General features: G+C 47.6%; 2 protein-coding genes across 3 annotated transcripts in view; both read left to right on the top strand.

Annotated features, from left to right (window-relative positions):
• Positions 1–726, top strand: part of PML (PML nuclear body scaffold) — a 281,106-nt gene extending 280,380 nt beyond the window's left edge. Inside the window, exon 9 of the mRNA XM_081876350.1 lies at positions 717–726. Within this exon, the coding sequence (XP_081732476.1) occupies positions 717–719 (3 nt within the window). The 3' untranslated portion in view covers positions 720–726. The remainder of the gene's footprint in view (positions 1–716) is intronic.
• Positions 1–12,493, top strand: part of CCDC33 (coiled-coil domain containing 33) — a 154,476-nt gene that overhangs the window by 124,478 nt on the left and 17,505 nt on the right. For both annotated transcript variants that reach the window (XM_081876254.1, XM_081876253.1), the window contains 3 exons: positions 767–817; positions 10,283–10,347; positions 11,740–11,767. In XM_081876254.1, the coding sequence (XP_081732380.1) occupies positions 767–817; positions 10,283–10,347; positions 11,740–11,767 (144 nt within the window). The remainder of the gene's footprint in view (positions 1–766; positions 818–10,282; positions 10,348–11,739; positions 11,768–12,493) is intronic.

Below are 12,493 nucleotides of genomic sequence, written 5' to 3'. Positions count from 1 at the left end.
AACAGGATGCGTCCTTCCTCCAGAGATCCCTAGATGAGCAGCAACCAGCAAGTATAGAATTATTTGTTGAGGTGTAAGGCTAGCATTGTGGGATGTGGGTGGCACTGTGGATTAAACCACAGAGCCTAGGGCTTGCCGATCAGAAGGTTGGCAGTTCGAATCCCCGCAACGGGGTGAGCTCCCATTGTTCAGTCCCTGCTCCTGCCAACCTAGCAGTTCGAAAGTACGTCAAAGTGCAAGTGGATAAATAGGTACCACTCCGGCGGGAAGGTAAACGGCGTTTCCGTGCGCTGCTCTGGTTCGCCAGAAGCAGCTTAGTCATGCTGGCCGGCTCCCTCGGCCAATAAAGCGAGATGAGCGCCGCAACCCCAAAGTCATTTGCGACTGGACCTAACGGTCAGGGGTCCCTTTACCTTCACCTATGATCATTATGATTTTTATTCTGCTATTTTATATTGCTCTTTTGACTGTTTTTATTCTTTTTTTTTTACTTGATGTTTTGTTTGCTTGCTTTTGTTTACTGCATTTGCAAATCTCATTAAATAAAAACGAGTGTCTCTAAACCTGCATGACTAGCTCTTGACATCTTTGTGGTGCAGGGCGTTCTTGGAGAACCAGGAGCAATATCTCTTCAGAACCCAGATGCCCCCAACCTGCCTTCTTCATATCCACACCACGTTCATTGTATTTGATTTTATAACCATTTTCTTCTGTGATGATTGCCCTTGGAAGAAAATAATAGGGCAAACTATATTGTGTTTTCCAGAGTTCCTTCATTGCTCCTGAACAAAAGAGCTCCTTGATGGACCTAAAAGAGGTAAGTGTGGCTCAAGCTACTGTGTTCTCTGATTTCATGATCAAAAGCATGGTTCGCTCTTGAGGGATGTGTCCTCTTGACTGTCTACACTGCTGTTTGGCCAGGCCACCTCTCAGGGTATCAGTGCTGCTCTCTGTTTTCTGCTGCACCATCAATATATTTTAGTTTATTATTTCATAAGATTTATACACAGCTTGGTTGTAAAAAATAAAAAAAAAGCAAAGCAGCTTACAAAAAGACAAAACAAGAAAACCAATAATATTGTGCGTTACAACATACAAAAGTTAAAATACGAAACAGATTAAAGTTACCTCTACATTCTATACATCTGTTTTTAAGCCAGCCCCAAAAAGAGCACAGCAAAGGCAACCTGCTTGATATCAATTGGCAGGGAGTTCCAAAGTGCAGGCGCTGCAGAAAGGGTATTGTGTGGCCCCTGTAGCAGTGGCAATTCCAGCGATGGAAGTATAGACGGACAGGTCCCTGCTCCAAGGCTCAAAGAGGAAGCCACTCTCTTGCTTCGTCACTGATCACTAATGATGCCAATAATTTAGGATTATAAGCATTAAACATCTATGGCCACATCCCCACTTGTCTGTTTGGCTGAGGTGAAGCATATCCTTAACAAAGATACAGATTTGCTGCTGCTTCGTTTTGAGTGTTTTCGGAGTTACTTTTCTAAAAAATTATAATAACTTTGGCTTGCCAATATTTACTGACTTATTACAGTAAGCCCACAACACTCCCAGGGGTTACGTTCCAGGGATCATACCTAAAGCCAAAATTGCAGCTGTATAGTTAAAACACATTGGGTTCAATGACAGGTGGGATTGCCAAAGTCTTTCCCCCCAGATGCACGACCCCTTTCTGCTCCACCCTTTTAAAAATTATTTTGCCAAGCATGTAAAACTGAATATGCACAGGCTTAATGTACTTACTAATTATTTATATATTACATTTATGTCTCACTTTTTCCTCCAAGCAACTCGGGGTGTCATACGTGGTTCTCCTCCTAATTGTAACCTCACAGTAGACCCGCTAGGTAGCTTAGGATGAGAGCAAGTGACTGGTCCCCAATATCACACCCAAAGAGCTCAATGGCTGAGAGGGCGGGGATTCGAACTCTGGTCTCCCAGGGCCTAGTCTGACACTCTAACCACAGCACCACCACTGGCCTGTTGTCTGCGTGAAGTACTCTTCCTATACTTTGTGAGACTAAAGCACATTTCTGTGAAATCTTACAATGCGCAAACAGGGTGAAGGAGCAGGTCCCCAGCTGGCAGGATGACAGAGTTGAGGAGCAGCAAAGTACCGTATTTTTCGCTCTATAACACGCACCCGACCATAACACGCACATAGTTTTTAGAGGAGGAAAATCCGTAGGCATGCCACCCGTAGGCATTTCCTCCATAACACGCACAGACATTTCCCCTTACTTTCTAGGAGGAAAAAAGTGAGTGTTATGGTGCAAAAAATACGCTATATCTCTGCCTCTGTCTCTCTCCTCTGTGCCCTGTCTCTGAGGGTCCGGGCAAGGGGCTTGCAAATCTACACCCAGCAGTGTGCCCCCTTGACCTTAATTGGTCCCACTTGACCTATTAAATCTAGCAGAGAGCCAGGGGTGGTGTCATGGACAGAGTGATGGACTATGAGCTGAGAGAGACCAGGGTTCAAGTCCCCGCTCCACTGGCTGCAACCTCGGGGGCCGGTCACTCTTGCCCTTCAGCCCCTGTCCTACCTCACAGGATGGTTGTGGGGGTTCAGTGAGGAGGTGGGAGAACCATGTATGCCACCTTGAGCTCCGTGGAGGGAAAGGTGGGATATAAATGCAATAAATAAATGAAATAGATAGCAGAGGAAATATAACTGGTTGGGTCTAAAGCAGGGGTAGGCTAAATATTATTTTAAAATAAATATTATTATTTTTAAAAAAATAAAGCAGGGGTAGGCAACCTAAGGCCTGGGGGCCAGATGCGGCCCAATTGCCTTCTCAATCCAGCCCGCAGACGGTCCAGGAATCAGTGTGTTTTTACATGACTAGAATGTGTCCTTTCATTTAAGATGCATCTCTGGGTTATTTGTGGAGCCTGCCTGGTGTTTTTACACGAGTAGAATGTGTCCTTTTATTTAAAATGCATCTCTGGGTTATTTGTGGAGCCTGCCTGGTGTTTTTACATGAGTAGAATGTGTCCTTTTATTTAAAATGCATCTCTGGGTTATATGTGGGGTAAAGGAATTCGTTCATTCCCCCCCCCCAAAAAAATATAGTCCGGCCCACCACATGTTCTGAGGGACAGTGGACCAGCCCACGGCTGAAAAAGCTTGCTGACCCCTGGTCTAAAGCGTGTGGCAGGAAAGTGCTGGCTGCACCCAGTGGTGGAGCTTTATGCTCCGGCACCGGGGTGTGGAGAGCAGGCAGGAGTGGGGCTGGTACACATCCTGGGGTGGGGCACGCCGCACGCAGGAGCGGGGCGTGCGTCCTGGGGGCATGGCGCACGCCCTGGGGTGGGGCGTGCTACCTGCAGGGGCATGGCGCCCAAACACAGGCAGGGGGCAGCCGCAATGGCACCCTTCCGGGATTGCGCTGCTGGGGGTGATGCGCTCCCCCCGCACTCCTCTCCCTCTGCCAGTGGCCCCACCCCCCTCCGGCTGGCTTTCTTGGTAGCCAATCAGAGAGAGGCTCCAGCCCTCTTGGGGGGACTTCTGAGGGGCTGCAGCACCAGTATGAGTGTAGTGGTCAAGAGCAGTGGACTCGTAATCTGGTGAACCGGGTTCGCTTCCCTGCTCCTCCACATGCAGCTGCTGGGTGACCCAGTCTCATGTTTCACCAAGGGTGACATTGGGTTTCTCCAGGAATCTGACAATCAGAGATGAAGATTTGGTTTTGGAACCTCAGGTGCCAAAAATACCCTACAAATGTGGGGTTCTGCCTCATGCAAAACCAATCCACAGAGTCCCTAGTTTTCGTTAATTGGGGACAGGTGTTACAGAGAGCCAGTGTGGTGTAGTGGTTAAGAGTGGTGGACTCATCATCTGGTGAACCGGGTTCGCGTCTCCGCTCCTCCACATGCAGCTGCTGGGTGACCTTGGGCCAGTCACACTTCTCTGAAGTCTCTCAGCCCCACTCACCTCACAGAGTGTTTGTTGTGGGGGAGGAAGGGAAAGGAGAACGTTAGCCGCTTTGAGACTCCTTCAGGTAGTGATAAAGCGGGATATCAAATCCAAACACTACTTCTTCTTCTACAGACTCAGGTCTGGCTCAGCTGTCCATCACAGCCATAAAGCGCACTGGGTGTGACTTTGGGCAAACCAATGCCTCTCAACCTAGCTTACCTCACAGGGTTGTTTTGGGGCCTCCTGCTGCCGCCGCGCCGCCGGAGCACGATTTCTGTTCTCATTCTGAAGCAAAGCTCTATTTCTGGGTTAGTGGAGTCTGTAACCTGAAGCGTATGTAACCTGAAGCGTATGTAACCTGAGGTACCACTGTAATGGCATCTCCAGGTTGGGCTGAGAGAGACGCCTGCAAGACTGAAACCCCAGAGCGCCTTTGCTGCGCTGCCCGACAGTGTGGCCAATACTGAGCTAGACGGACAAGTGTCCTGATTCGGTGGAAGGCAGCTCCCAATGTTCCTTCCCAAAGTAGACGCATGCAACTGTACAGAGGAAATGAAAGCAGCGGATCGCCAGCACAAGGTCATTTTGGCTGCTGAAGGAAGACACAGCGGACGATGCAAACCGTGCCAAATCTCTCCCCCATAGACAGATCCAGGAGGGATGCAGCAAAACAGACCAAACTGATCCCCAAGGAGATGTGAGGCGTTCCCAGGAAGGTCACGGAGGGAGACGTTTAAAAGCTGAGAAGCCTCAGAAGCTAATTGAGCCTTTGAAACATGAGATAAATGCATGGCAGAGAAAGGTGCTGAGGCAGCAAAAGTCTCTGGTGCTCAGCATCTAAGCAGCAGGGAGTGAGGGGCTGATACCTCTCTCTGTCATCTCTAGAGGAGCCTGGTGCTGAGTCAGAGAGAAGGACAAAGAGAGTTAAGGTTGGGCTCTGGCTGGCAGGGGTCGGGAAACACAGTGGGGCTCTGCTTCCCATGGAGACCAGGCCAGTCAGGGGCCACAGCCCCCACCATACATTCAAAGCCCTGCTGTACCACCGAAGTGGTTTAACTGTCAATCCTTCTTCTTACCAGGGAAGTCTGGGAATTGTAGCTCTGTGAAGGGAATAGGGAGTCTCCCATCAACTCTCAGCACCCTGGACCAAATACAGCTCCCAGGATGCTTTGGGGGGGGGAGCCATGACTATTCAAAGTTGCCCAGAAGCACTTAAGAACATAAGAAGAGCCTGCTGGATCAGGCCAATGGCCCACCCAGTCCAGCATCCTGTTCTCACAGTAGCCAAGTGTGGGATTCAGGAGAGGATATATTGTCTGATAATAGCCTTTCCAACTTGTGTTAAAAAGTCCGACAATTTAGCAGAGCAACATTCCCCTTTTTAAACTTCCACAGCGGATGCCTTTGCTCAGGCTCCCTAAAGCCTCTAAAATAAGTTACCTGGTAATTTCCCCTTTAGTTCCTCATAAAAGAAATCTCAGGTTAAGAACTTAATTCGTTCTGGAGGCCCGTTCTTAACCTGAAACTGTTCTTAACCTGAAGCACCACTTTAGCTAATGGGGCCTCCCACTGCCGCTGCGCCGCTGGAGCACGGTTTCTGTTCTCATCCTGAAGCAACTATTTCTGGGTTAGCGGAGTCTGTAACCTGAAGCGTATGTAACCCGAGGTACCACTGTATCTGACTTTTAGAAGACATCTGAAGGCAGCCCTGTTTAGGGAAGTTTTTTAATGGCTGATGTTTTATTGCTTTTTAAATATTTTGTTGGAGGCTGAAGCACTATTTCTTAACCTGAAGCACTATTTCTGGGCTAGCAGAGTCTGTAACCTGAAGAGTCTGTAACCCAAGGTACCACTGTAGACACAACACAGTCTTCTATAAAAGTATAAAATAATTTACTCACTCACATTCTGTTCACAGATGGATGCCAGAAGGCAGACTTAAGTTACAAAAGTAATATACCTGGAAACTATCCCATAAGGAGACAGCTCCTTTGTCTTCTCTTGGTTAGAAGCCAAGAAAGCATCTTAGGCTAAGCAGATGTTGCTTCTTCGGCGAATGTAGTCAAAGAGAGAGAGATGGCAACCTCCGCTGAGGTATTTTGTTACCTGCATAGGTGAGGTCACACCCACCTCTCTTCACATGTAGAGGAAGTCTGTCCCAGCCTAGGAGGAAACAGGAAGTTCCGACTGGCTGGTCCAGACACCCCCTTTTTATGTCCACTCTAGGGATGTTGTACTTGACTGCTCTGTGTTTCACACCCCACACCAATGAGATGCCCCAAAAGGAAACCTGCAAGCAGGATTTGAGCCCAAGAGCAACTCTTGGAGATGCCCCTCCTGCCCTTTCGAGCTATTGGTATCTGGAAGCATTGCTGCCTCCCACTGTGGAAGAAGAGCAGAGCCACCAACAGCCCTCTCCTCCTTCACAAATGTGTCTGATCCTCCTTTAAAGCCACTCAAGTTGGAAGCCATCTCTGACTCCTGTGGCAAGGAGTTCCATCGATTAACCATGTGCTGCGTAAAGAAGTCCTTCCTTTTATCTGTCCCAAATCTCCCAACATTCAGCTTCATTGGATGTGCACTTTTCAAATTATGGTGTAGAAGTGACCTCCATTGGCACCCCTGCTTCCCAGAAAGAGCATCGCAGCAAATGTCCCCGTCCGTTGGACAGGGGACCAGGGGCTACTGATTTGCAAGTGTTCATATGTGTGTGCATCCTTCCTGCAGTCCGTCTCAATCCTTTCACCTGGTGCAGATGACCCAGGGCCCTCCAGGTGTTGTAGTCCAACTTTTGTAGTCCTTTTTGCTTTCTGCCAGGGTACCTGCTCCTTTAAAGGTAAAGGTAAAGGGACCCCTGACTATTAGGTCCAGTTGCGGATGACTCTGGGGATGTGGCGCTCATCTCGTTTTATTGGCCGAGGGAGCCAGTGTACAGCTTCCGGGTCATGTGGCCAGCATGACTAAGCTACTTCTGACGAACCAGCGCAGCGCACAGAAACGCCGTTTACCTTCCCACCAGAGCGGTACCTATTTATCTACTTGCACTTCGTGCTTTCAAACTGCTAGGTGGGCAGGAGCAGGGACCAAGCAACGGGAGCTCACCCTGTCACGGGTATTTGATCTGCCAATCTTCTGATCGGCAAGCCCTAGGCTTAACCCACAGTACCACCCGCATCCTTTCTGCTTTCTGTAGTCCTTTCTGCTTTCTGCCAAGGCACCTGCATGTTTAACAACCGTCCAAAAAAACCCCAGCATTCAACAGGTGCTGCATTTGTGTCCCTATGTGTGGCAAAGGAGATTTGACACCCTGGTTGCTACAAGGAGCTGTGTTGTAGCAACGGCAGCTTCCGGAGTAAGCTGGGCAGCAGGTCACCTCTGCAATCAGGTGCCAACACCTGCCCTGCCCACAGGAGAGTTGTGGCTTGCCCTCATGCAGTTTAGGGTCCAGCTGGCATTGCGTCCCATTAGCAGTTGTCTCTGTTGGCGATGGAGCCGGCAGATGTGATGCAAAGCCCTTTGGAGCCTCTCCCGGGAGGACAGGTGAGCACACCTGTTTGCTTTGCGGTTCTGGAGTTTGTACCGTACCTCTGGAGGTTGCTGTTTGGAGTGACAGGCGCCTGGCAACCAGTGGAGAGGCTTGTTAATCTGATCTCTGCCAGAGGATATTTTTATTTCTGCCCCCCATGGAATGGCGTGAGGCCCATCCAAAGCACTCAGATGGCACTGTATTATCGCCCCTTCTCTGCAACAGTGAGTATTTGGGGCTGCAGGAGGAGGAAGTAGAATCCTCACAGTCTTTCTTTGACTTTGGGATTCTTGCGGCTGGGGCTGAACAAACCATTTCTGCTGCAATCCTATGTACTTCCATGAGAGGAAATCCGGCTGAGCTCTGTAGTTGCTTCCCTCTGATTTGTCATATGTAGTGAGAGCCTGTTCTACCCTGCAAGTCTGTCGCTGTCTACCTTCACATGCATTTAGTGTGAATTAATGTTACATGCCCTTCCCTGTAGGGGCTGTATTTGCAGTAACAGCAAAGGGGATTTGCTTTAATTTAGCATGACACTGAGTTTTGTTTGTTTGTTTATTTAATAATATTTATTTATATACTATTTATTTATATTCTATATATTTATATTTATATTTATTTATATACTATTTGATGGTTTTTTTAAAAAAAAACCATTGAAACGGTTTACAAAAAGTTAAAACAAGAAAAAATTGACACAATTCTTTTAAACATAGAAAAGTTAAATATTAAAACAGATTAAAATTCATTCACCTCAACTTTCTCAGCATCTGGGTGGGCTGGTCTAAACAAGGATGTTTTTAGCAGGTACCAAAACGAGCACAGCAAAGACACCTGTTTGATATCAATAGGCAGGGAGTTCCAAAGTAACTAAATGATCAAGTGTCTTTCTAATGATGGATGATGGCTTGATAAATGGATGGATAAGCAGAGCATAGAAAGGAAAAATAAATTCTACGAGGGCTGGGTTGAAATGACATTATTAATTATTGTTATTACTATTTGCTTGTATCCAAAGTGGCACTTAGGTCTCTGGCTCTGTTGGTGCAAGGATTTGCCCTTGCACGCCACCCGCCTCATGCAGCTTCCCTGTGAAGAGCGATTTATTGTACTGTAAAACCACTTTGAGAACTGTAGTTCTGTGAAGGGAATCAGGAAACAACCCTCAGCACCCTCAAACTACAATTCTCAGCCATGCCTGTTCATAAAGTGGTAGGATCCTGCTTTAGCGGTATTGTGCAGAAGGGGCCTAGGTGACCTTGCAGCAGTCACAATCCCTCTGTTTTATCTACCTCACAGGGCTGTTGAGGGAGCAGGAGGGAGGGGAAAGAACCATATAAGCTGCCTCAAATTCCTCAGAGGAAAAGTGGGAGGAAAGCACAACAATTCCCTGAGATTCTGGTGATGGAGTGGCAGCCATCTGCCAAATGCCATCAGCACACAGCCATACCAAAGTGCTGCAAAACTGCCAGCCACCTGCTACCAAGCCAGGTTCAGGGTCCTTGTATTAATTTACAAAGCCCTTAACAACTTAGGTCCAGGATACCTCAGGGACTGCCTAAACCCTTATACCCCCAGCTTGATCACTCAGATCACTTGCAGGAGGCATCGTGAGGCGTGTTTGACAACAATGCGCAATAGAGCCTTTAGTGTCATTGGCCCGGTCCTGTGGAACTGTCTGCCACTAGAGCAAGGGTAGGCAACCTAAGGCCCGGGGGCCGGATGCGGCCCAATCGCCTTCTAAATCCAGCTCGCGGACGGTCTGGGAATCAGCGTGTTTTTACATGAGTAGACTGTGTGCTTTTATTAAAAATGCATCTCTGGGTCATTTGTGGAGCATAGGAATTCGTTCATACATTTTTTTTCCAAAATATAGTCTGGCCCACCCACATGGTCTGAGGGACAGTGGACCAGCCCGCAGCTGAAAAAAGGTTGCTGACCACTGCCCTAGAGATTCAGCCTTCTGTGCCAACTTTTAAACGCTTAATGAAAACAGGCCTGAGCAGGCAATTAAGACTAGGACTTTCTGCTGTAGTTAACTGATATTTGTTTTGAACTTTCTATATGGCTTTTTATGGTATTACAGTGGTACCTTGGGTTAAGAACTTAATTCGTTCCGGAGGTCCGTTCTTAACCTGAAACTGTTCTTAACCTGAAGCACTACTAGGCTAATGGGGCCTCCCGCTGCCGCCACGCCGCCGGACCACGATTTCTGTTCTCATCCTGAAGCAAAGTGTTATGTACTGAAGTTCTCACCCTGGGCCAGCAGGGGGATACTGTAGATAGTTTTCACTCAGGTCCACATATGCAAATAAGGGATTGAAAGTGACGTTCAGGGATTGGATAGTTACAGAAAGTGTTACAGTTGCGTTCTAGCGGAGCTCTATATAAGCAGGCTGGCTGAACCCTTCAGTTCAGTTCTGTTCTGGCCTGTGAATAAACCAGAGCTGTTTGAAGAATCGCTGTGTCGTCTGATATGTTCACCCACAACTTAACACAAAGTTCTTAACCCGAGGTACTATTTCTGGGTTAGCGGAGTCTGTAACCTGAAGAGTCTATAACCTAAAGCGTCTGTAACCCGAGGTATTGTATGTTTTTGTTGCTGCAAAGCAGTTTGACTTTTTTTAATGATATAGAGGTATACAGATACAAACAAACAAACAAATAAAGCACAACTGCTGGGGGGGGGTGGAATGTAGCAAGGCACCAAACTGACAGCTGCCACTTTGGGCCTCCACTGTGTTCTGAGTAATGAGGGTCAGGGGTGTGGGTGACAGCAGCCTTTACCTGACGGTTTTCTTTAGTGACTGTCTTTTGTCTCGCAGATAAACCCAGATAAGTTGCCACCCCACGATGCTGTGATGGAGATTCTCCCAGAGAAGCATCCCAGGTAGGGTGGGCCGATAAATTGACAGGAGGGCAACCTCTAGGAAAAGGGGGAGGGCCAATCCAATCCATCTCCATTTAAAGGCAAACTCACTCAAGTCACACAAAGAATCGGAGAACCAAAGCAGAGCCAACCTTCAAAACCTGTACTTTCTTCAGATTTTGAAGTGCAATTTTCCAGCCCAATAATGTGTACAAAAACGCATATGCAGGGGCAAATTGAGAATTTAAATCATAGCTGTCAACCTTCCCTTTTTTTGCAGGAAATTCCCTTGTTCCAGCGCCGTTTCCCGCTGCTATCCCGGATTGTTAGATATCTCGTAGACTGTAGTAGACTGTCCCTGGGACAGCTGAGGCTGCTGATTCCTTATTTTCAAATCTGAAAGTTGACAGCTATGCATAAATTAGTGAAATGATATACAAAAATGCATTATATCAGTAAAAATGGTTTTGCAAAAATTAGGATAAATTTGCACTAAAATGTTGATGCATTTTGATGAGGACCTCTACCTCTTTTTTTTTTTAATGCAAACTGGTGTGGAAAGGCAGGGAAATGAGAAACTGACAGAAACAAAAAATGACATACGGGCAACTCCCCATTGGCGTGCACTCTATTTCCACGTGACCGTGCACATGTGTGGTACAGGGAAACCGGAAGTGGATCCCGGAAATGGGGAGCACTCCTGGCTCACGATGTGACCCTCCCCAGAGCCCAAAGAGGGCTTCCTCTTCAGGCTCTGGGGAGGGGTCTCCTCGCAAGCAGGAGGCCTTCCCATCTAACAGCAGACATGCTGGGAAGCGCGGCTGCGGCTACTTTCCTGCACATCAGCTGGGCAAGCCATGCTGTCCCTCCGGCTCATGTGGCTCTGTGGACCAGCAAAGCTGAGCTGATACAAGTGACTCCCCATTTCACTGGTTTGCACGGGGGTTCAGAATGTAACCCCTGTGTAAATGGAGAGTCGTTCGTATTTGTCCATCTCTAGCTGGGTCATGTCTTTGTAACAGACACAACTGAGAGTTGTGGGCCCAACTGTTTGATAAGCACACTTTAAAAGAAGAGGAGGAGGAAGAAGAAGACTTTAGTTGGTTGTTTTATTTCTGAAGCAGGAGGGGAAGCCTCAGGGCCCTGATCTAGAATGTTCTTCCCATCCAGATTGGCCGATTCCTTGCTGAGTGCCCCACCCCAAGGACAGGTGTTTTTCATTGCAAAATGCACATTCCTGGTCCAAATGTCAGGGTTCTGGAGTCAGATAATGCCTTAGCCTGTGTGTGCGTGGAGAGCCACAATCCGCCTGCCTCTGTCACAGAGTTCCCTCCATACAAATGATGCCTTCACTTAGAAGGCCCAAGGAAGATATTCCCAGCACTGACTTATACCTTGTTCTGCCTTTGGCAGGCCCATCGTCGAGGAGGTCCCAGATCTGGTAAGAGATCTAAAGGATTCCTTTTCATTTTATGCTTGTAGGAAGGGTGGGGTTGGGAAGGTGCAGTAAATGATTGCAGAGGGCTGAGGTGAAGCAGCAGGTGTGTATCTGTTTTGCAACAAATGACCCATTTTGCCAGATGGGGCCCATTAAGTTCAACAATAAAAACAAATTTGACCCATTTTCACATGCTAACCTTACTTTGTGGGGGAACCGCATGCTAAGAATTGCAAAAAAGATGGTAATATGGGAAAGCTGGGTGGAAACAGGTGTACTGACGTTGGACCAATTGGGTAGTGACACCCACCCTGTGGAACGCCCTCCCATCAGATATCAAGGAAATAAACAACTACAGTGGTACCTCGGGTTAAGTACTTAATTCGTTCCGGAGGTCCATTCTTAACCTGAAACTGTTCTTAACCTGAAGCACCACTTTAGCTAATGGGGCCTCCCGCTGCTGCTGCGCCACCAGAGAACGATTTCTGTTCTTATCCTGAAGCAAAGTTCTGAACCTGAAGCACTATTTCTGGGTTAGCGGAGTCTGTAACCTGAAGCGTATGTAACCCGAGGTACCACTGTATCTGACTTTTAGAAGACATCTGAAGGCAGCCCTGTTTAGGGAAGTTTTTTACTGGCTGGTGTTTTATTGCTTTTTTAATATTTTGTTGGAGGCTGCCCAGCGTAGCTGGGGGAACCCAGCCAGATGGGTGGGGTATAAATAAATTA

This window comes from Podarcis erhardii, assembly GCF_964252035.2.
Source record: "Podarcis erhardii genome assembly, chromosome: 9".
Lineage (NCBI taxonomy): Eukaryota > Metazoa > Chordata > Lepidosauria > Squamata > Lacertidae > Podarcis > Podarcis erhardii.
This window is presented reverse-complemented; position numbering and strand designations above follow the sequence as displayed.